The sequence below is a fragment of the Cynoglossus semilaevis genome, chromosome 13 (genome assembly GCF_000523025.1).
Source record: "Cynoglossus semilaevis isolate Cse_v1.0 chromosome 13, Cse_v1.0, whole genome shotgun sequence".
Taxonomy (NCBI): Eukaryota; Metazoa; Chordata; class Actinopteri; order Pleuronectiformes; family Cynoglossidae; genus Cynoglossus; species Cynoglossus semilaevis.
In genome coordinates, this window is record NC_024319.1 from 20,736,727 (window position 1) to 20,760,132 (window position 23,406).

General features: G+C 40.2%; 1 protein-coding gene across 1 annotated transcript in view; it reads right to left on the reverse strand.

Annotated features, from left to right (window-relative positions):
- Positions 1–21,255, reverse strand: part of ntrk1 (neurotrophic tyrosine kinase, receptor, type 1) — a 33,989-nt gene extending 12,734 nt beyond the window's left edge. The window contains exons 1-11 of the mRNA XM_017037676.2: positions 19,516–21,255; positions 10,521–10,595; positions 9,123–9,194; positions 6,332–6,400; positions 5,926–6,080; positions 4,878–5,020; positions 4,023–4,161; positions 1,014–1,346; positions 358–375; positions 201–259; positions 11–113 (exon numbers count right to left, since the gene is read on the reverse strand). Coding sequence (XP_016893165.1) covers positions 11–113; positions 201–259; positions 358–375; positions 1,014–1,346; positions 4,023–4,161; positions 4,878–5,020; positions 5,926–6,080; positions 6,332–6,400; positions 9,123–9,194; positions 10,521–10,595; positions 19,516–19,712 — 1,363 coding nt within the window. The 5' untranslated portion in view covers positions 19,713–21,255. The remainder of the gene's footprint in view (positions 1–10; positions 114–200; positions 260–357; positions 376–1,013; positions 1,347–4,022; positions 4,162–4,877; positions 5,021–5,925; positions 6,081–6,331; positions 6,401–9,122; positions 9,195–10,520; positions 10,596–19,515) is intronic.
- Positions 21,256–23,406: the final 2,151 nt, after the last annotated feature.

A 23,406-nucleotide genomic window follows, 5' to 3' on the forward strand; every position in this document is an offset into this window, starting at 1 on the left:
ATGAACTTACGGTGAATGCCAAACTTTGAATGTTGACCGCATTTATTAATGATCAAAAACATGATGAAAAGGAAGGTGCAGGCGAACACGGCGAGACCCACGGCTACAGACACCTGTTGAAGACAAAACAAGTTAGCACTTAGCATCCAACGTGTGATGAAGTCATCACTACGTTTGCACATCTGCGAAGCACAACGTACCATGAAAACGCGACTCTCTGGGTTCTCTGTGACGTCCATGTCTGATTTGTTGGTCGGAACTGCAGGGGGAGATGTTTTTTTAAATACATTTTGTCATCATTCTGTTGATGGGTAAAAAGATTAAGTTTAAATAAACCTAAATAAATGAGTGACTTACATGGATCCAAATTATTGACTGGCATGAAAGAAAAATAAACAAACATGTTAGTAAAAACTTTGCAGGCAAGTCTAATATAAAATCTATCTATAGGGAAAATGTGGGCATTGCAGGGAAAAGGCAGAACTATAGTCACAATACAAACACACTATATAATTTGAACAGTTTTGGGGGGCCGGATAACAAAGCCTGACAGGCCGCATCCGGCCCCCGGGCCTTACTTTGCCCATGCCTGCCCTAGTCCATACTAGTATAGACAACATGAAACTATGAATAAAAATGAGGTATCGTAATAATATATTTATAATGTATATATATATATATATATATATATATATAATGTATCATATTGGTAACGTCACCCAGCTACTGTAGGTTAGTGATAATTTGAGCCATAGAAATAAAGTTAGCTAGACACTAAATCAAGCTAGCTTTAAACTAGCTTTTTTCATAATCTAATTACCTATAAATAACATTAAGTCCATGTTTTTCTCTTTTGTTTTCATGCAAATAAGTTAAAGTTTATTAAAAAATCTTCATATTTAACGAAATATAATTTGACAAACGTTTTGGCCCACGGGCCGTATGTTTGAGACCCCTGCCTTAAACCCTCTTCTTTCATAGACACAGATTAGAAAACAGTCACAGGAACTCACTGGGGATGATACCCTCAGGGTCGAATGGTTCAAATGGGTTGCTCATGAATATCCCCACAGCAGTGGCCTCGTCTCTGCCCAGTCTGTTCTCCACAATCAGAGTGTAGTGGCCGTTGTTTATATGAGTGGGTTTGTTGAGGAAGAGACAGCCGTGTTTGACGGAGCCGTCGGCCGCCTCGGTGATCAGGTGGGTGTAGGTGTACTGGGTCTCCCTTAGTATTTTGCCATTGAATAGCCAGGTAATTCTCGGCTCAGGGTTCCCGTCTACGGCGAAGGGAAAACACCAGAAATGCTGCGGCACCGCGTCGCGGAGGAAGAGGATTTTCACTGGAACTGTTGGGAAACGACAGATTATTTGGACACAATGTTCATTTTTTGACACACAGAAAATAGGCTCATCTAACAACAAGTCTATGTTGGCAATTTTAGTAGTCAGGTCTTTATTGTTGCCATGTCACCTGTCGTATATAGTTTTCTTGTGTCAGGTGTAGTTTAAAGTAATATCCAGTATAATTTACTGGAGGGCTGGGGTGTCAAACTCATTTTGGTTCAGGGTCTGCCTACAGATGTCAAGCGGGCTGGACCAGTCATTACAATCATTAGCCTAAAATATATATATATATATTTACAATCATTAGCCTAAAAAAATTAAAATGGAAGTCTAGGGACAAAAGTGCTACAGTTTAAAATGCTTCAAGTCTAGGTAGAAATCGTAGTGAGTTGATTGACAGACTGAATAAATGCATTTCGTGTTGTAATTGTTTTCTTTTAATCTCAAAGTATTAATGAAACCTAAAGAAAATCGACTGGCCCTCGGAAGAACGACGTAAAAGAAATACTTAAAGATGGAAACCATCCAGGCCATTAATATGTAAACTACTTGAGTTAATGCACTAAGTTTCCACCACAGTACGTTAAATAATAATCACACAGACGACCCGGCCGTCTGTATACGTCATGCTGCATTGAGTGAACACTTTGACCGTATAGATAACATAAAGGTGGGCGACGCCCGGCCTGCTATAGGTTCCCTTTGCGTTTCCATGAATCGATGATGTCCATCAGGGCTTCAGATCTGCGCTGACCCGTTATGAATAATGAATCCTGGTCCTACTTGTGCCCCCGACCACAAAAAGCTACCTGGAAGAGCAGCTGGACACCCAGTTACAGGAAACGGCGGCGTCTAAGATCGAACCGCACTGGAGTTCAGAGACCCCTGGTTGTTGCTCGTGTGGCTGGTTTCTTACTGCACCTGACCTCTGACCCCTGCCTCAGGAAGTGCTGTGATAAAGAAAAAACTCAGGCAACTTCCCTCTAAAAACTCTTCAATTAGACCAGTGTCTGTACCGTTAGGGGAAATAATAGCTCAATTTATTAAATTTAACTAATTATCCATAAGTGCAACCATTTCAGTGCGGGGAATTATGTTAAATGAGGCTGACAGTTCAAAGACCTCTCTATAGAATTAGACAATGGACATTTAAAAAAACCCTGACTGTTCCAGACTGCGTTTCACTTCATCAAAAGAGAGAAGAAATGACAACTGCTCTAATAAAACCAATGGCCTGACTGTACATTTAAACCTCCAGTTTAAAGAATGAATCATGGACCAACATCCAGTACAGAAAATTACAACATGTAGGTTTTCTTGTTGTTGTTTTGTAACAGTCGCCAAGTATCTTTACCATCTTTCCAGAAGAATGGAGTTCACGAATACCTAAATTTAAAATGTATAAAAATGAATACTCAAAAAAGTATTTATTTGGGAAAAGAATTCATTTTATTTAATTGAAATACCTGATCATAATTGTCACCCCTAATTAAATCAGGGGTTAAATAGAGAGCTACAATTTTAATTTTGTTTAATTGAAAAAAGGTCCAAAATGACACCTGACTGTTGGAGATCGTTTTCCTCTAAAAGGGTCTGATTGTTTGATGAACTCATTTTAACTTCTATGGAAAACTTCATCTTAACACTCACTGACCAAGTGAAATGAAAAAAGAAAAATCTCTTCCCTGTGAATAGAATGAAACGGATAAATCAGCGGCACAGCGAGCCTCTCAACAGTGAACACCCACTATTCTAGGAGGTAATTAAGAGTAATTAAAGGGCCGGTGGTTAACGAGTGTCTGTCCACCAGTGGGGGCTGATGTTGATAGATTAGCCGCACTAACACATTTACAGCCTGCCAATCAGTGCGGATGAAGCGGTTTTCCGGAGTGGGAGGGAAAAGTCCATTAGCAGGGACTCAAATCAGATATTCGCGCGGGTTATCAGCCCCCATTTTCCTGATGTTCATTATCTGTCCCCTGATGCTTGTGCATTTGGCCTCAGCTGATTGGCGCCCTCGCTCGCTTTTTGGAGCTTTATTTTCTAATGAGTGTCATTGGGCCGGGGTTGATATATGATATGTTTTGGGGCGGCATTGTCAGTAATGTATGACTAATGCATCAGAGTGTGTTTTCTGTGGGACCGCCGGGTGCTGTCATTCCCCGCCGCGTTCCAACTTCCAGACGCACTAATGCATCTCACGAAAATAGGGAAAAAAACAGCGGTAAACCTCCTGGGTCAAGCTGCAAGTGTAATTTAGGAGAATATGAAGCGCGTACGAGGTGAAGTAGTGCTTTCAGAGCCGGCAGAAGTAAGTTCGCTCTCCTTTGTCCTCCCTCTTTGCCCCCATACATTGAACAGCGAGCCATACCTGCAGCACTTCAACTCATTATTTTAACTCTTTTCAGCAGTTGCCAGAGTGAGTGGCAGATGACAGAGAGCTCCATTAGGAGCATGGTGGGTACATACTCATATCTGAAGTAGGAGCATTTAGAAAAAAAAAATCAGTACAGTGCAATTTTCCCTTTTCTGTTGCTGTCCACCTAACCTGTGCTGGGGAAGGAAAAAAAAGGCTCCCAGTGTGTGTCTGTGCTCGCCCTAACCTCCATTAAGCCTGACGACCTGCATTGAGCCGGTGTGCTTTCAGAGGAGCGGGTTTTTATTTTGCAGGCACTTACACTCAATGTCCAGTGTCACCATCTCCTCCGTCGGCCCAGCTTGGTTCTCAGCCTCGCATGTCAGATTGCGCAGGTTGTCTTTGGCGGAGACGTTGCCGAGGTGAAGGACCAGCTCCACAGTGGAGCCCCAGACTCTTTTCTGACAAAGAGTAAAAGACGAAGGGAGTTAATGTCTGCAGTGGTCACAGTGACAAAAGCTGCAGCTGGAAGGTTGCAGGTTCAAATCCACCAGTCGCCAGGTGCCACTGAGGTGCTCTGAGCACGGCACCGTCCCCACACCCCTGCTCACTTTGGTGATGGGTTAAAGTTCACCTTTGGTTGTGTGTAGTGGTGTGCTGTGTCACAATGACAAGTAGTTCACTTTCACCTTCAGCTGAGAACGACGAAGTGAGATTCATTTTACTCTACTGCAGATCACAAAACTATCTTGACCTGACAGGGATTTAGTTATACAACAGGCAAAATGAAGTTAAAAACTATAAAAATATTCCAACGGTCTCAAGGCAACCCAGAACCTGACAATGTAATTCAAACAAGGTTTATTTGTAAAACAACTGCGACGTTTCAAGCAGAAATCCTCAATATGAAAAGTGAGCTTAAATCAATATCAGAAAAAAAAGTACCTATTATCCTTGACCAAAGGTTTTACACAAGACCCAAAACAAAAGGCTTCAGGCCTCGGGGAACAATAAAGCTCTTTCATTCAGATTTACTTTTACGTATACGTAAGCTATTAACATGGCGTACAGAACGTCTTCCTACTAGGAAGGCAGGTACTGCTCAAACAAAGATTTAAAAAAAGAGTGGCTATGTCCTGAAGAAGAAAATAAGCAAATAAAAAAGGACTTTGATTACCTCAGTGAAGAAAGGAGAGTGGAGCTCATCTGTTCGCCATCTCACATTGGGAATGGGATTTCCTGTCACGTGACATTCAAACACCAGGTTTCCTCCTTCTTGAGTCTTGTCTTTAGAGGATTTAATGTGCACCACAGGCAAACCTGACGAGGTAGCAGGAGAAGAGCGAGGCACAAGACCAGAGCCGGGTCAGACATTGAATTTCAGGCAGAAATATCTATAAACCACTCAAAAAAATAATAAATATCAACTTATTACTATAAATAAATTCCAAGAAAAACAACATTAAACATAACTGAAAAAGGGTTAAACAAAAGTAACTTTTAAATGGTAATCAAAAGTAAAAATATTTGCAAACGTAAAAAATACTTGAATATGGAAAAATAATATGGAAAAAATAAAAGCAGTATTAAAAAAGTAACAAATGGGTTCCCTAGAAAATCAATATATATAAAAAAAAAAAAAAAATATGGGAACAGCTACGTAAAACACTCACATTCCCCTAAAAAAACGTACAAAATGCCACTAAGCCGTGTTTCACAGAAAAGTTCATGCCAAGCCTTGGTTTGGCCTTCGGTGTGTGTTTCTGATAAAATGGTACATCCAACGAGAAAAAAAAAGAACTAAAAATCTCTCTTGTGTATGTTTCCTGGCAACAAGATGTCTCTACTCTACAGTATGTGATTTCGGCAACGAAGCGTATCTAATTTCTCCGCTGCATTCACCGCACCTGCTTGTTAAGGGCACTAATAGACAGAATGAAAACAACAAATTATTTTTCTTTTCTTCCCCAGTCCATCAGGATGGAGCCGGATCATTAGGGTTCTCCACATGAGCGAGACAAAAAGGAATGAAAACAGGAAAAATAATTCTGCTCGTTACTAGTTCTTCTACAACAAAACGAAATTACAAATAAAAAAAATAAAGATTTTTCTGTTACCCTATAAAAAATATCAACTTTTAGGCAATGACGAAAATTGCGAATTTCCATGCGATTTGCTGTTTGTCTTTTGTGTGACTTGTGTTCCGTGGTGTACAGTGAACTCACTGCAGTTATCGATCACCAGCGAGACAAGCGGAATTTCCTGGTTTTCGGAGACACACGTCAACATCTGATTGTCTGCGTCGCCTCGTTCGCTGTGCTGCCACTGCTGCAGCCAGTAAAGGTCACAGGAGCAGACCAGAGGGTTGTCCCTCAGCACCCTGAGGGGGAAAAAAAACAACACAAATTACAATTATGAAGCAATTTTCCCTGAACTACCCATGTACAGCAGTTTGACACACAGTGATTCCCAGGATGCATTTTTCTTTTTCTCTGCACTGACTGTTTTTAGCTGGAGGTGTTTTTGAACTTACAAGATAAAAATATTTAGCTATGTTGGAAGCTTATTTCCTCAAATGAAAAAAAGCAACATCAGTAAACATTGTGTTTTAATCCGTCAAAACATACTCACAAATTGAGCAGTGGAAGAAAATGAAACACCCTCCAGGAGATGTGCTCCAGAGCGTTGGAAGCCAGGTTCCTACAAAACAAAAGACAAACACAAATTAACATCAAATAACGTTTACAAGTTGGGACCAAGTTTAGACTATGGTATTAAATAATGATGATTAAATATGATTTCATTTTAGGATTGAAACACAAAAAAGAAAAGAAGGATTAGCTAGAGTTAAAGACTTTTGGAAATATATATATATATTCTTTGGGCGCTGTTACCATTCACGATCACAAAGACTGAATGACTGAGAGACTTTTTCTAAAAAAATAAACAAACAGATATTACTTCTACTTCTAGTACTACAACTTCTACTACTACTACTACAACAACTACTACTACTACTTCTACTACTACTACTACTAATAATAATAATTATTAGTATTATTACTATAAAATGTCCTGCTTTAGCAATAGGCTTCCTGCATTAGACTGTACGTTACTTGGGCAAAAATAATAAGAATGATACAAGGAGAAGAAAAAAGACAAAAAATAATTCTGTTTTTTTAATACAAAAAATAATTAATTTTGACAAAGAATACACTTTTTAAAAACACACTATTAAAAAAGAAAACTACATTTCAGCTTTTGAAAATAAAAAGTATTGCAATTTTCCTTGCTGTAATCTGTTGCTGCTCTGCTGCTGAATCCCACAGTGATTTGATTGCTCTCTGTCAGAACAATGCTTACCTGCTTTGAAAAAAACTGGGCGTAATAAAAACCCCACAAAAATCAACAGCGTTAATGCATCCAAATGGATTCTGATCAATTACCCCTGACAAGTGTTTCACAACAGCCAGGAGCCAACACCTTCGGAGCAGCTCTTCATGTTTGCATGTTGTTAGGTACATTAGGAGATTAGTCACACAATTCTCAGAGGAAGGAAGGAACAAGCAAGGAGAAAGGCTTTACAGGGCTGCAATTTGGCTTTTTGTTTTGCTCTACCGTAAGAATATAATGGCTGTACTTCTGCACAGTTCACTGCTAAAAGTTTTGCCAACTTCCATCTAAAACTAAAGTTTACTAAAAGAGATATAAGAACGTCTGTTCTTTTCGGTCATCATGAGGTTTCAAAATATTTTGCTGAAGAGGGCTGAGGACCAGCTGCTCCATCAGAGCAAGTAGATAGATGTCCCAATATTAAATAAATACTTGCTTTCTCAAGGCTAGGAAATTGTTTTTTTTTTTAGTGGCAATGTTCTTTTAATTTCTGGGAGAGTTTTTACCTGAAATCCATTTGGCTTCAGAACGTTCCAGAATTTCTAAGAAATATGGTTTTTTTTTTTTTAATGTAAAAGCATTGATGAATTAAAGACTACATTTACAGTAATATATGCTAGCCTGATGGATGCTATCCATCCTCTCAGCCCACTTGAATATCATCAGGGTGGCTCTCAAGTGTTCTTCAGACATGAAAAGTAGCCAGGATGTAAATAAGCCTCCCACTGAAGACGACACAAAGCTCCACTGGGGAGCACAAACATGCAAACCAATACATATTCACTGTGGCAGGGCCAAGGGTTCAATTATTTGTTTTCCTTGCTCCCAAAAGTTCATGTCAGATGGGTTAGCCATTGGGGCTTATCCATTACCGGCTCGATTCCTGCCTCGGTCCATAGGGGGAGAGACGGAGAGAGGAACCGGGAATAGCGGCTCTTCTTCTCTTTCAGCCATTCTACGGTGTTTTTTCAGCCAAAGAAAATGGAAGTGGAGGCGACTCGTGGATGAAGGCAGGGAGAGAGAAAACAAAAAAAAAACAAAACAAAACAAAAAAAAACCACACGAGTGCCACCATGCTCGCCTCCTTATTTACTTACCCTCTGACCCTCTTAATCACAGACACACATCTGTCACACATATGCGCCCCCACTTTGCCAACCCTCGGCCCACCCTCCACCTCCACGGTGAAATATTGATTAAGTGATAATGGACCCTTAGTGGAGTGTATTTATTATGCATCAGTTGTCGATAATCCGCCAAAGTGAGCGAGTAAAAGGTGACTGCTGGGTGTCTTCTCCAATTTCTCAGGCTCACCCACCAACATCACCGCTGCGGCCTCATCCTGGATGAAGCCACTTGTCTCTCAGATAAAGAAAATAATCAGACATGGTGCGCACACGTGTAAGAAGGACACGGGGACAAGATGGTGGAGATAAGAGTCTGGCGCTGATGAATAGACAGATGTCGTGGTTCCACTTCAACAATTTCTCATTTTAATTTATTAATGGGTCCAGATTTTGAGGCCCAGCTGTTCCGCGGTGATAGAGATAACATAATGTGAACCAACCATCTTTCTGCACATCTGTTTCCACGGCAAAAACAGAAATCATTAATGGAGTTATATGATGATTCCCACGATTGATTTTTCTGTTCAATTATCATAGAATAAGAAAAGTGACAGTGCAGTTACGTTGAGGGCTGAGGGTAAAATAGGGAAACTCAGAACCTGAGAATAATGTTTGATTCATTTTAAAACATAGCTCAGGATTTATAGGTAAATAGATAATAAAGCCCAGCACAATATTACATCTGCAATCAAAATCAATGTGATAGGAAAATATTCTCTATCAGTGTACATATATACATATATATACTGTATATACAAGTGTGTGTGTGTGCGTTAGTTTCATTGTCCTCATGTGACAAAGGCTGGTCAGCACTGACTGGCATCAACAAACAGACTGACGTACGTACTGGCCACAACAACACACAGGAAAGGTGATCGCTTTGTATTGACAAGGACACTTACACATACTGGAGCTTCAGGTTGTACTGGAAGGCATTGGTAGAGATGAGCCTCAGCTTACATGATGTGATGGTACTGAATAGGGGAGTAAACAACACACAACAATGTTACTCAGTGTAGTGGTTGGAGAACGGGGAGTGGGGGGGTGAGCTGCCTGTTTTTTTTTTTTTTTATTATTTATTTTCAACAGGCAGTGTGGTTGGATTGAACAATATCAAATGATCCTCAACGAGGTCCTGGCATGAATTAGCATTTGCTTTTTACTTCTGGACTTGCTCAGAATATAAGGACAAGGACAATGCAACATGAACTTCCATACAAACTCATACTGTGTCCAGGGCTCGTATACCTCTGCTGTGCTGAATTAATTTAATTTTTTTTTTTTGGTTAAGCAGGCCAGCTGAAGTCTTGTTAGAGAGTAATTCATGTTACATTGCACTTGCAAACATATTTTATAAGTAGACCTGTGACATCAGTGCTTTTTTATGGCAGTTTTTTCAGTAATTCAGTTCTATGACTGTATCTAGAGAAGACATTTTTGAGAAACCTGTTACAGACATATTTGAGAATGTCTCCTCATGGTGACGATGTTTAAACAAAGAGCTGACCATCTCCATGTCGCAATGGAAAAGCTCCCCTTTTTGGCACAAATGTAAACTGATTAGAGCAGCCACACTGCCTTATTTAGATCAACCTGAGACGCTAGAAATCCAGTCATCGTTGGTAATACAGTCCATTAAAAACAAGTGTAATCTGATAAGAACCAAAAATGTATTTTAGTAATGGACTCAAACTTTTATTTTTTAGCCAGAAGGAAAAAGAAACACCATGGTGACTTTGTTATGATGAGTCACATTCATTTTTTTTACTGTAAAAATTAAATTTAGAAATGGCCTAATTTCAAATAAGTGGACTTCCAGAAGGTTCTCAATTCAGGGGTTTGAATGTTTTTCTTCACCAGTGTCATCAAAAAGTCCCATTTTTCAGAAATTGTGAATATTTAACTTCATAGAGTGGGTGTAAGATTGACAGACCAGTCTATAGTCCAATACAGAGGTCAGATAACAGTAACTTTTAAGTTAAACTTCAACCATTACAACCATCAGTGTCTAAACATTCAGAAAGTGTATGGAACAGAAAGGAGGCATCTTCAGAAACTCTAGTTAGTGTTTTGTATGGATTTATGATAACTTCTATTAAAAATGTACAATTCAGTTGGCTGGGGAAAACATAGTTGTTTTTTGTGTTGATAAATAAAGATGCAGTTGACAATGCAATATCAAATACTTTCTTTTGTTGGTGCTTTTGGTGCACACACAGGGAGAATGTAAATATATGAAGACAAACGTGTGCGTGTACACATACTGTATTTACACATGTCAAAAAAAAAAAAAAACTTACAGGTTCTTCAGCTCTCGGTAGTGAACAAGGTCCAGCTCTGTGAGGTTCTCCAGGCCGACTTGGTTTTCAATGTAACTGTTTAATAATATAGAGCGAGAGAGAGAGAGAGAGAGGGGGGGAAAGAGAGAGAGAGAGAGCAGAGGATTCTCATGGTCAATGCAAACAATCTCTGGTGACCTTCAGCTGACTGCTGCACAGATGGATGTCCATCTAACCATCATCTGAATGAAAAAAAAAAGACGTACAAACTTAGGAAATAAAACCGAGGGAATACGTTTCTTTTTTAGGACACAGAGGAGTGAAGTGCTGTGTGCTTCAATTATAGGAAATGTAAACCAACCACAAATCACGGAGAAACTGTCATTTGCAGAGACAATGGCAGTCAATAGAACAACAACAACAAAAAATTGATTTCTCTTCAATTATCCAGTCCAATCACAGCCGAAAAATTACCATTCTTTCATAAATGATGATCCATATGATTTAAAGGAAGAAGACACTCGAGTGAAAAAGTAATCTGAAAAACCTTTGTGTCAATAACTCAGCAGCTAATTACACACACCATTATTAATACGTCTTCTGAGGTGTAGTTACTCAGAGAACAGAGGACGGACAGCAGGGTTAGTCGTTAGGGATAAATGTGAAGCTTTAACAGTGAGTGCAGTTTCTTCAAAGTGTGGTTCAGGGGCCTATTGTGGCACTGTAAGACATTCCATGTAACCAGCAGTATTTAATTTAAATATATAGATTATAATATATTAATATTTAGTGCTATATTTAATATCAATTTACATTTTTTTGTCATCCAATTAGTAGCCTTTTTTTACTATAACTTCTAGCTATTTTAAATGTCATTAATCAAGTAAATCTATTTATCTAACCTTAAGTCATTTCTTCCTAAATATTTCAATTAGAAATTGTTTTGACAAATACCTAAATATAACTCCGCATTTTTGACTCCAAATATTTGGCTGTTCTCCGTGAACTTTTGCAGATTTTTAAATGAATAGGTTATGTTGGACACTTTAACATCACAGTAGAAGACATTCACCCTTTGGTAGTTCTACTTGTCCAACTGTCCTTCCCTTGATAAAACTTTGGACCCCATGTTGTGTGTCTACAAGGGAATCAGAACTAAAGGAGTGAACAACAAAAGCATCAACAATACCCAGTGACCTACAAACCACAAAACCCTAATTAGAACTCCACCTACTGCTCATGTATGCGTGGAAGGAATAAAGACTGAAGAGATGAGGCTGATGGGAAATTGTCCTCAATGAGTCATTTTCCACTTTTCCAGACAGAGCCGTGCCTCAGAATAACTGAGGAGCTGCGGATCAATTCAGCACTCAGCGCAAGGACGGCTTCGGCTTCTTTTCATGAAACCGCTTTGAATGGACGGCTGGATCGGACCATCCAAGGATTTCACCCTGAGAACACCGTCCTGCCCACTTCACCTCTCGCTCCACTTTAGCCCATTCTGGTGTACATAAACTAAATGTGTCCATTCACCTCAGGAGGTCACACAACACTGTTAAATGTTTTTTTTATTTTTTTTTACTGACAAATAATAATCATTTAATTCTCCAGAATGAAACGTTGAGGTTAGTCCACAGCACACTGAATTCTCTTGAGAAAGCTTTTCTCTACCACTGAGAATAACTACGCAATCGAAATATATACAGGTATCACATTATTTCCAGAGCACCTTGAGGCACAAACAATAAATGGTGGAGAATATATCAATGTATTTTATGTCAGTGTACATGATGTCTAATGATGTTTTTTTAAATAATTAAACTCGTCAAGGGAACGTCGTCTGACTGTCCCAACACACCGCACAATCCAACCCAGGATCTTTTCCTGGGTCGCCCTACGCTGGTGGAATGACCTACCAACCGCTACCACAACAGGGGTGTCCCTGACTGCTCTTCAGAGAGCACCTCCTGTCCTCCTCCACCCTTACCCTCCTCTATCTCCTTCAGCACTTCTTTCCTAACCACTCGTCCCCCTTTAAGAGTTCTTTTATGTACCCTGATTTTTAATCCTCATCTTGTAAGCCGCTTTGGATAAAAGCGTCTGCTAAATGCATAAATGGAAACGTAAATGGAAGAAAACCCATTACTCTGTGGCATTCTGTCTTTATAACAGCGGTTTCTTGAACGTGCAAATGATCCATCTATTATTTGGCTCATATCTGGCCCACTGTTGACGCCACAATGTGGGCCACATTTGGCATGGAATAATGGTACTTGGGTGGTCTGCTCCAGATTTGAGCTAGGAAAAAAAAGTGAAATAATAATATACAAATAACACACTTTGTCTGGCCTACGTAGGACATTGAATATTGGGACCTGGTTATTTAATTTCATCTTGTCCACAACATCAAAATATTCGCCATTGTACTCTGACCTGTTTCTGACATTTTCATCAGACCAGTCAGATCAGTCACTGCACTGAAAGATGGTTCTGAAGCAGTCCACTTTCATCTATACCAGATCTAGGATACAAACTACAGCGAGGCAAGATACGAGGTTTCATCCGTTCCACAACAGTATGTTGATTGAACTGAACTGAGGAAGAACTAATACATTTCTTCAAGTGCAGAGATTTGTGTGTCTGTGCAACAGGGTTGCATAAGTTTGGGGTCAAAGCTCTTATCTTGATTCATTTGTGTTTCTTTGGGTCAAGCAGAATGCTGAGTTGAAAAGTCAACTTTTAGCTAAATTACGCAACAATTCTTATTCACAGTGCTCACATTTATAATAATGACCCACCTCTGTGTGCTTTGAGCCACTAAATTAATTGAAAAAAAATTGAAACTATAAAACAAAGTTTATGTGGACTTGTGTGAAGTTGTCTACAAGATGTATTGCTAAAACATTGACCAAACAGTAACACAACGTTAAATCAAATACGTATTAGAGTTAAAATTAAAAGTAAAGACGGCTCAGACCAAAAAAAGAGGCTTCAATATGTTGCCATGTAAAAATAGTATGCCCAGTAAAAGGTCATTACCCTCCCTGCCACTAGAGGGAACTGTGCTAACCTGTTGGCTATCATGATTGGGGGTGGGACTATGTGGCCATATATAGAGAGGTGGGTCCTTCTGTTATTCTTCACTTCCTCCATGTGGTCTGTTGGTCAGCCTGTTTCAAATATTGTTGAAACCCAATAAACCCAATGTTGTTGTTGGGTTTTTTAGGTCCTGTTGCTACACTATAAACCCTGCTCCCACATCTACAGCCACACTGAGGCCTAATGTTTGGTTTACATTGTTTGCTGCTCCTTGGGTTTACTTTATTTGGATGTTGTTGGTGATTGTTGAATCTGTGAGTCTTCCTTCCTTTTTATATCCCCCCCCCCCCCCCCCAAGCAGTGGTTGTTGAAGCATTTATTTGCAGCTGTTAAAAATAGAATCTCTTTCTTTGTTCTTTGTGTGAGTGCTGCAGAATTATTGACCACATGGCTTCCAGGTGTGTCGGGGACGGGTGTTTCAGAGTTTCTCACCTGAGCTCCATACTCACCGTAAGTATTTCTTTGTGTTAATTTCACACATCTTTCAGTTCATGTTGTTGGTTTTTTTTTGGTGTGTGTGTTGGTGATCACACTCAGCCATCCTGTTGTGTTCCCTACGTCACTGTATTCTCTTTAGTTGTTGTTGTGTCGTTTTAGTTAAAAGTGGATTTTATCATGTATGTTTTTCTTTTAGAAACTGCTGCATATGATGATTATATAATAAAACTTGTGATTGGGGGAAATCACCTGTCTCTACCAGTTTTTTTTGTTTTTTTTTTCTCTCCTCCAAACCATTGTCACCTTTTTTCTGTGTGAACCTGCTCTACTCGTGCTACAAATAGATAGCAACATGTTTTGGTAACTCAATCTAATGTTGTTTATTTTCATTGTTATACATATATATTTCAGGGTTTTTTTGCGCTTTTGAAGTTTAACTCCTTAACTAGTGTTTACAAAGAGCTGAATCTTGAAATTCTGAAAAACCTAACCCTGATTTTCTTTCAGTATCATGCACCATGACCTAAAGCTATTGAGGGACAGAAGTGAGATGAACTCTGACTCGTATTTTGGGACCGATGTAACAGAATGGCCTCGGCACAGACTGTAATCATTTCTTCAATTGACTTGCATTCACGACATTCTGGGTTTTTTCTTCCTTTTGCTTTTTCTTTGTTGTGATTTCTTTGTTCCTTTATAGTTTCTGTTTTTTTTTTTTTTTTTCCTTTTGCTTTTTCTTTGTTGTGATTTCTTTGTTGCTTTATAGTTTCTAGTTTTTTTTTTTACCTTTTTCTTTCTTTAACCTATTTGTCTTTGTCCTCCATCTCTTCCCTTTTGAGGTCAAACCTCAGCAGGTCATACTTTGCCTCCTCAGCCGTTACATCACCTGCTCTCCAATCCTTCATTCACGAATCCTTTTTGATTGTCTCTTTTATTTTCCACCTGCCTCTCAGCTCCAGCTCTGTCAAACCATATTCCCATTTCAGCCTTGTCCCTCTGACTTCATCTCAGCTATTCTCTGGATTTGCCCATTTGTAATTGGGTAATTAGAAATGTCATTTGTCATTTAATTAAAAATGCAGATATTTTCAAACTGATATGTATTGGTCCAAAAATGTTGCCCAAATGAAGGACTTGGGTGAAACGGTAGAACTGACTGGTTTGAATCGGAGGTACTGTTCAGACTGCAGAGCTGTTTATCACAGTGCTTCACTGACAGCAGCTTTCAAGTCACTAAAGCAGAATAATGATTTTTTACAATGGAGTTCCAATCACCATGAGAAAATTGGCAAATCAAAAAGCACTAATTAGGCTGAACAATGGTGCTTGTCAGTGTGATGCTATTCTCTTCTGATGCGTTATGTAAGAATGAATTTTAACTGTATTGTTGAGCTGAGAACTCGGGGGGAGTTAGATGGATCGGAGAGTTAGATGGAGAGATGAAGTGAATAAAATACCTGCGGTTATTTCCATGATGACATGGACTGACGTTTCAAAGCCCAACAGTTCGGTTTGTCAGCTGTCTCTCACACACACACAAATCATGTTTGTGTGTGTGACTGACCTACGCAGCAGTAATGTGATTACAGGGCAGGTGGGCCCAGAATCACCCAGTGCCCTGACTTATTGGATTGAGCCAAGTGGGTTGTATATCATCCATTGTTCCTGCGTGAGGGCATTGACTGGCAATTCACAGAATTGAATTTATAACTCAGGCCGTGATGAATTTTGGAGCCGGTTCTGCAGTTAATGGCCCGTCGTTTGTTCCGAACGTCGACTGTATTCTGCTCACTTCTTTCAGTATCATGCACCATGACCTAAAGCTATTGAGGGACAGAAGTGAGATGAACTCTGACTCGTATTTTGGGACCGATGTAACAGAATGGCCTCGGCACAGACTGTAATCATTTCTTCAATTGACTTGCATTCACGACATTCTGGGTTTTTTCTTCCTTTTGCTTTTTCTTTGTTGTGATTTCTTTGTTGCTTTATAGTTTCTAGTTTTTTTTTTTACCTTTTTCTTTCTTTAACCTATTTGTCTTTGTCCTCCATCTCTTCCCTTTTGAGGTCAAACCTCAGCAGGTCATACTTTGCCTCCTCAGCCGTTACATCACCTGCTCTCCAATCCTTCATTCACGAATCCTTTTTGATTGTCTCTTTTATTTTCCACCTGCCTCTCAGCTCCAGCTCTGTCAAACCATATTCCCATTTCAGCCTTGTCCCTCTGACTTCATCTCAGCTATTCTCTGGATTTGCCCATTTGTAATTGGGTAATTAGAAATGTCATTTGTCATTTAATTAAAAATGCAGATATTTTCAAACTGATATGTATTGGTCCAAAAATGTTGCCCAAATGAAGGACTTGGGTGAAACGGTAGAACTGACTGGTTTGAATCGGAGGTACTGTTCAGACTGCAGAGCTGTTTATCACAGTGCTTCACTGACAGCAGCTTTCAAGTCACTAAAGCAGAATAATGATTTTTTACAATGGAGTTCCAATCACCATGAGAAAATTGGCAAATCAAAAAGCACTAATTAGGCTGAACAATGGTGCTTGTCAGTGTGATGCTATTCTCTTCTGATGCGTTATGTAAGAATGAATTTTAACTGTATTGTTGAGCTGAGAACTCGGGGGGAGTTAGATGGATCGGAGAGTTAGATGGAGAGATGAAGTGAATAAAATACCTGCGGTTATTTCCATGATGACATGGACTGACGTTTCAAAGCCCAACAGTTCGGTTTGTCAGCTGTCTCTCACACACACACAAATCATGTTTGTGTGTGTGACTGACCTACGCAGCAGTAATGTGATTACAGGGCAGGTGGGCCCAGAATCACCCAGTGCCCTGACTTATTGGATTGAGCCAAGTGGGTTGTATATCATCCATTGTTCCTGCGTGAGGGCATTGACTGGCAATTCACAGAATTGAATTTATAACTCAGGCCGTGATGAATTTTGGAGCCGGTTCTGCAGTTAATGGCCCGTCGTTTGTTCCGAACGTCGACTGTATTCTGCTCACGCGGCCACCGCGGCCAGTGTTGTTGTTGTTTGCTGGCATGTACAGTGTGGTAATAAATGGGGGCTGAGGAAAGACTTATTGGCTGAGTGGTTGGATGAGAATGTCAAAGCTTTACAAAAAAAAACCCTGTAAAGGAGGAAAAGTATAGAAATAGGAGAAGGAGACAGCATGGTCGGGGGCTAGTCTAGGTAAATAAAGATGGGGAGCAGGAGGTAAAAAAAAAAGTAACATTTTGCAAAAGTAGTCTGTCCTTAACAAGTGCTAATTGCTTAGCTTCGGGGGAAAGGAACAAAGAGGGAACAACGTGGTGGTGCCGAGAGTGACATTTAGTTTTCCATGTAGGAAGTGATGGTGGGTTGCATAATAATACAGCAGCACTCTTTTAAATCACAGGTGGTCAGATTGTACTTCTTGCCTTTTTTGTCCCTTAAGTTTGAAAAAAAAAAAAAAAGGCAAAGACAAATAACACTCATTCTCTGCTTCTGCTGCTGCTGCTGCATCCTGGGTTTTGTTTGAAATACCAGTACGGTCTTTATTCCATCAGCTGCATATGTTAAAAATAACTATAATTGCTTTAATGGCGGAGCCTGGAGACCCACAAGAGTCTGTCAGTTGGGATTCAGTCTCTTAAATGATGCTCTGCCTTACTTGACAGAAATAATTCACTTGTAGAAAAAGCCTTGAGCCTTAACTGTAAGTGAGGCATCAAATGTATAAAAATGTAAAATAACTAAATGAATTGTTATTTAAATAATTAGGTACAAATGTCAGTTACAGTAACACTGTCCTCTTGTCACAAGTCGTGAGAAATTATTTGAATTTTTTTTTTTTCCCCAAAAGAAAGCGCCCATGTCTATATCAAGTCATTACAACATGGAAATTAACAAATAACAGTGTCAAGTAAAAGTGTCTACTTTTTTTCTCTATTGAATCATTAGCTACAAAGCCATTATCATTGTTATTCCTGGATTTACCCCAGATGTTAAAGAGCTTGTGGCTTTGGTCTGGAACATAGTTGATGTGCAGGACACTACATTTGGCCCTCGCCTGGTCATGTAGTGTTAGCACCTCAGAGCTGTGATCCACAGACAAACTGGGACCAAAAATACCTGGCAGCCAAAAGCCTAACCAAACATGGGTTGATAACTTTTATACATCGTGAATTTTTTGACCATTCAGGTCAGCCATATATAGTGTACAGAACAACTGTGTGTAAACCCATGTGTATATACTACTATTAGGAGTGTAAGGAAATACATTTGCATTTATGTTTTTCCACCATAATTCGCAAACAACGTAGTCATTTATCAATCCTCTGCTTTACACATGGAAGAGGGTCAGTGTAACAGGATAGACAGCTGCAAGCATCAATTTCATCATCAGCATAATACTGGTGTAACACAGATTTTCATCATGGTCACCTTTTGTGTTCACCCAGAATAACAATCAGTCTCTGCACAAACTTTGAGTTAGCCATAACTATATCCATTTTCTAACAAAATATTAAAAGTCGCAGTTTCTTTAAATTTCCCATATCTGCTATCAGTAACAAAATTAATGGTAACTTAAAGTCCATACCTGACTCAAAGCTGATAAAACCAAAATGATGTCACAGTTAATTACTTATTTTTGTCAACTGGATTACGGCAAAATCTCACAAAGACACAAACAGCATCTCCAATCATAGACTCGAGGGAGCAGCTCAGACTAGTTCAAGTTATTATTTCACCTTTTACCAGTTTCAACGGAATACCTGAACAACCTGAAAGATACCTGAGGCTACGTTAGCCCAGGGGGCTATGTCTTAATCCACAGTAAATGGTCAGCATCACTCCCCGACACTTAATTATAGTTTCTGTCCGCACCGATCCATATTGATTACCAGTGTCCGTCCCCCCAAAAAATTAAAAAACAGAACAGGACCGACCCCCCTCTCCCTCAAAATATCTTAATCTCAGTGACACATTTCAAATAGTAGTTGAGCGACGATACGTCGGATCAGAAAATGGTAAATAAGATCAAACACTATGGAGAGAACAAGTCCCCAAAAACTTTAAAACTCTTGTCAAATTGTAAGGGACACCATTACGTGTTGCTACTAAACATTGAAGGACAAACTCGCCTCAGGTCATTGACTGCTGTGAAATAAACAAAGGCAAATCTCCAGCAGCATGCAAGGAAGGCAATCCTTTCAATCAGGGTAATGTGAAAACCATGCTGTCGCCCAACCTAAAGTGGTACGGTCAATGTTGCTGCTCCATCTGGAGCATTTGTTTCTGAATAACCTCATTCTCAACAAACCTGATAACAGACAATAAAATCATTACACAAGCTTCAACGACAAAGTCTTCTACGAAGGGTCTTCAAACCATAACCAACCGATTGAACAAGCGTAAACCGTCAGTCCCAAGGTAAGCACCATGTGCTCAGAGGTAAAGTCTGGTTTCGGTCTTACTCACATCTCTGTCACGTTCTCACTCTCCTGCGCTGCCAGAATCGGGATGCTGGAGATACCATCAGGTTCCAGGCACTGAAGCATGGCAAAAGAGCAGCGACAAGCCGATGGGCACCCTCCTGAAACGGACGTTAAGACCAGGCTGAGCAGGATGGGCACCAGGGGTAGGAGAAGCACCGGGGCCCGGGGTGCCAGAGCCATGATGTAAAGAAGATCTTCTCAGAAATTTGGCAGCTGTAGTTGGCGTTAAGTGTCTAAGTGTTTTTGATTTGATGAAGACTGAGAGTGGTGCTTTCACACACTCTTGTTCTGGCTCTCCCTGGAAGGGATGAGATCTCAGCTGGTCAGGGTCTGGTACTGAGCCGCAGCAGCAGCAGGAGGGGCAGGCAGGCAGGCAGGCGAGGGGCCTCTGGGGACAGGGTGGTAGTGGGCTGCTGCCTCTCTCACTTTATCCCTCTCTCTTACTCTCCTCCACTTTAAAGGGAGGGGCAAGATATCAGGGGCTAGAGTCACCAGACACCTCGGACAGCTAGTGGGGGATGAGGCGAGTTGATGGGTGTGTTTGTGTGTGTGTGTGTGTGTGTGTGTGTTGGTGATAATGATTAGAGGAGAAGATGGTGATGTGGTGATGGAGCTCTCATCTGCCCCTTTCGTAGGAGCTCTGGTGTTCGGCCAGTTGTTCAAGATGCAAGCAAAGCCAAAAAGTGGGTTTGCGTGAGTCTCCACTCCGACAGATCCACAGCAGCAGCAGCAGCAGCAGCAGCAGCAGCAGCAGCAGCAGCAGCGTCCTCCTGCACGAATGGACGGCGGAGCTCTTTGCCCAGAGAGAATTGATTGTTGGACAGTCAGGAATGTTTAGACATGAGAGGTCAGTAATCAATCTGACGTCTGTGGAAAAATCACAGTACAGCAGCAATACTTTAGGGCCAGCTTATTGGCAATTGTAAAGCGTTGTATAGCATTGTAAATCCCTAACATTGCTGCGTTCAACAAATGAATGCATACAGTGTTCTTACCCAGATGACTCTACGTGTATAATACAACAAACCAAAAACACAAGAATTCTACTCCAACTAAATCAAAAGTCTGCAGTGTTTTATGTAAATGATTTTCTTGTAACTGTTATCACAGTTTTCATTTGTCAGAACAGCTCTACTGGGAAACCAAACTCCATAAAACTCCATTCATCAACAGAGGTTCAGGCCAGTGTAAGTGGCCTTAAGTTTAAAAACCCACACACAAGTCTGCAAACAAGATAACCGGATGTTTGCAGCAACAGATAAACAGCTAAGAACAGGCCACCCATCCTGCTTCATTGGAGAATTATTATTATTTGAACTCTGCATCTCACACTTCATTAAACCTCTTTGGCCTAAGTGATGATAAAGTGTCTGAGATTTTAATGTTAAAATAAAATGTTATGCAATTGACAAAAAAAAAAAAGAAGCAAACTAGAATTTACAGCAGAGGAAAACATCACTCTGGGTGAATTGGGAAAAAAGTGCAACATGTTATATATACTACATTCAAGGTATACACTAGGGCAAATGTGGCAAAACAGTTGGATATACAGAGATGCTGCTACTTATGGTAGGTGACCTCCTCATGGCATCACTAACTGAGTCTAATCATATAAATCCTGCAGAACCTTGTGCTGTCCATCATCCATATGTCCCTTGTACCAGTAAAGCCATAGTTTTACCCCTGGGCCGTATAAGGTGCCCCACCCCCATTCCTTCGAGTCACTCTGCATGAGTAAGGTTAAAGTGTCTCGACCACAATTATTGGCCATGAGCTGAGTCGTCATCTTTGCTGCGGTTGTCAGGATTATCTAGGGGCTTAATTGCTTTCCTTCTTTACGCCTGTCTTTCCTGGTCTTAGCTCAGCACATAGTAAGGAAGAACAAGATGCTTATTCACAGGAAGAGTGGTTTGAACATGTCGGGCCCTGGGGTTAAAAGCATGAAAAGATGAATGGCAAGGGCTGTTTTTGGGGGGCTGGGTGGGTTCAGTCATGCCAACAGGTTGTTTATTAAAGATCTTCATCTCAATACATTTCCATACAGTATAAAAATGATAAATGTAGAGAGTGAAAGGGGAAGGACCTCAGAAGAGATTGATGCATGTTATACAGTGGTGGCTACAACAGCAGTGGCAGTGACCTGGAGTGGAAAAGATAATCCACGGCCATGACTCCTAAAGGACCTCAGAAATGAAGCAAATTCACAGTCCTGGGAAAAGGCCGGCTTAAGAACGATATTCCCAAAACGAAATTCAATCCATGTTGCACAGTTGTGTGTTTGTGGGTGCAGTTTCAGATTTTCCCACTTAGTTTGATAGGGAGCATAAGTACTACAAGAATCACATCGTTCCTATTGTATTTTTCTCCTTTTGCTGAAAGCCGACAACAATAACAATGTCATGATTTATGTGCATTCTCCAACCAGTCTGCAGTTAGGTGACGCAACACCACAACTACTTATGGAACAATATCTAATCATGTTTTTGCAATCTCCACTTCAACACTTCATCATCTGCCATTTCTTTTGAAACGTAAAAAGATGAGAATATCCGAATGAATCAGCTTCTGCTGTAAACATAGCTGACAAACATATAAACAGGGGTGCTTAAACGCAGTCTTTTTGGCTCTTGTTGATAACATAAATATTTTTGTAAAGGCTTGGTCGTGAGCTCTGTCCTGGGATATTTGATTATTTGAGGGTTGCAACTTTTGAGATGTAAGAGTTCAAGTGTGGATTCTGTTGTCTCAGTTCTTCTACCTAGTCCTTCTCCTTCTTCTGACAACATGCACAACCTCACAACTGTTGTAATCAGTGAATATGTCAGAAGATATTTATATTAATGATAAGATACTCCCTGGAGTTAAATCCTGTTTAGTCTGACTCTTCCAGTTTTCTTCCGTTTCACTTACTTGTGTCTCCAGCTGTGATTTTCTCTGCTCAATTTTCTTTTGTCAACCGGCCCCGCCTCCGGTGTATTCCTGCAATTTTCTGTTGTCACCTACTAGTTTGTCTTCATTGTTTTGAGTAAACCAGCAAGTGGGTGAGTAAACCGCTTTACCACAGCCTCTCTTAGCATTGTGGTACCTCTATCTGCCGTACTGGACTTTTGCTTCTGTTTCCACGGTGCCACAGCATGAAATTGTTTTTTTTATTTCCATCTGAGGTCCTACTTATGAGGCCAGCCTTTTAACCATGACATTTCTTTTAAAGATTCTGTATTCTGATAAATTACCCAGTAGAGCAGGGATGCCAAACTCGTTTTTGGTTCAGCCGCATACAAACTAATTAAATGTCAAGTGGGCCGGACCAGTACGACCATAACATAATTAAGTCCATGTTTTTCCCCTTGGCTTCCATGCAGAAGAAGTACAAGTATATTAGATATTTATTAATTTTTAACAAGAACATTTTAACAAAAAATATCCTGAACATGAAGTATTTGTCAGATTATCTTTCGGTGCCTGGGCCGTAAGTTTGGCGCTCTTGCAGTAGATCTTTTGGTTTTGTGTTGAGTTGTTCAGTTGCACCATATGTGTGGTGAGGCAGTGATGTTCATAACCTCTTTTTTTGTATTTGTTCAATCCATATAATAATAATTTCTCATTGGCTGCTTTCCTCTGCTGCAGCTGGCCACATTGGTGTGACAGTCAGGATTGTCCATGATAGCAGCCAAACGGTAGGAGAGATTGAGGATATCATCGTATGCCTACGCTCCCTAGAGGACATCAATATACAAGACATCATTGACCTGCACCTGTTGGTTAGGTGGTGCTGATGGTGGAGAATGTGGGGTAGCTTTTATTTGACTTCAGACTACAGTCTCCATCCTACATTGGGGAAGAACATAACACAGTGTAGTGGCAGCCCTGCAGG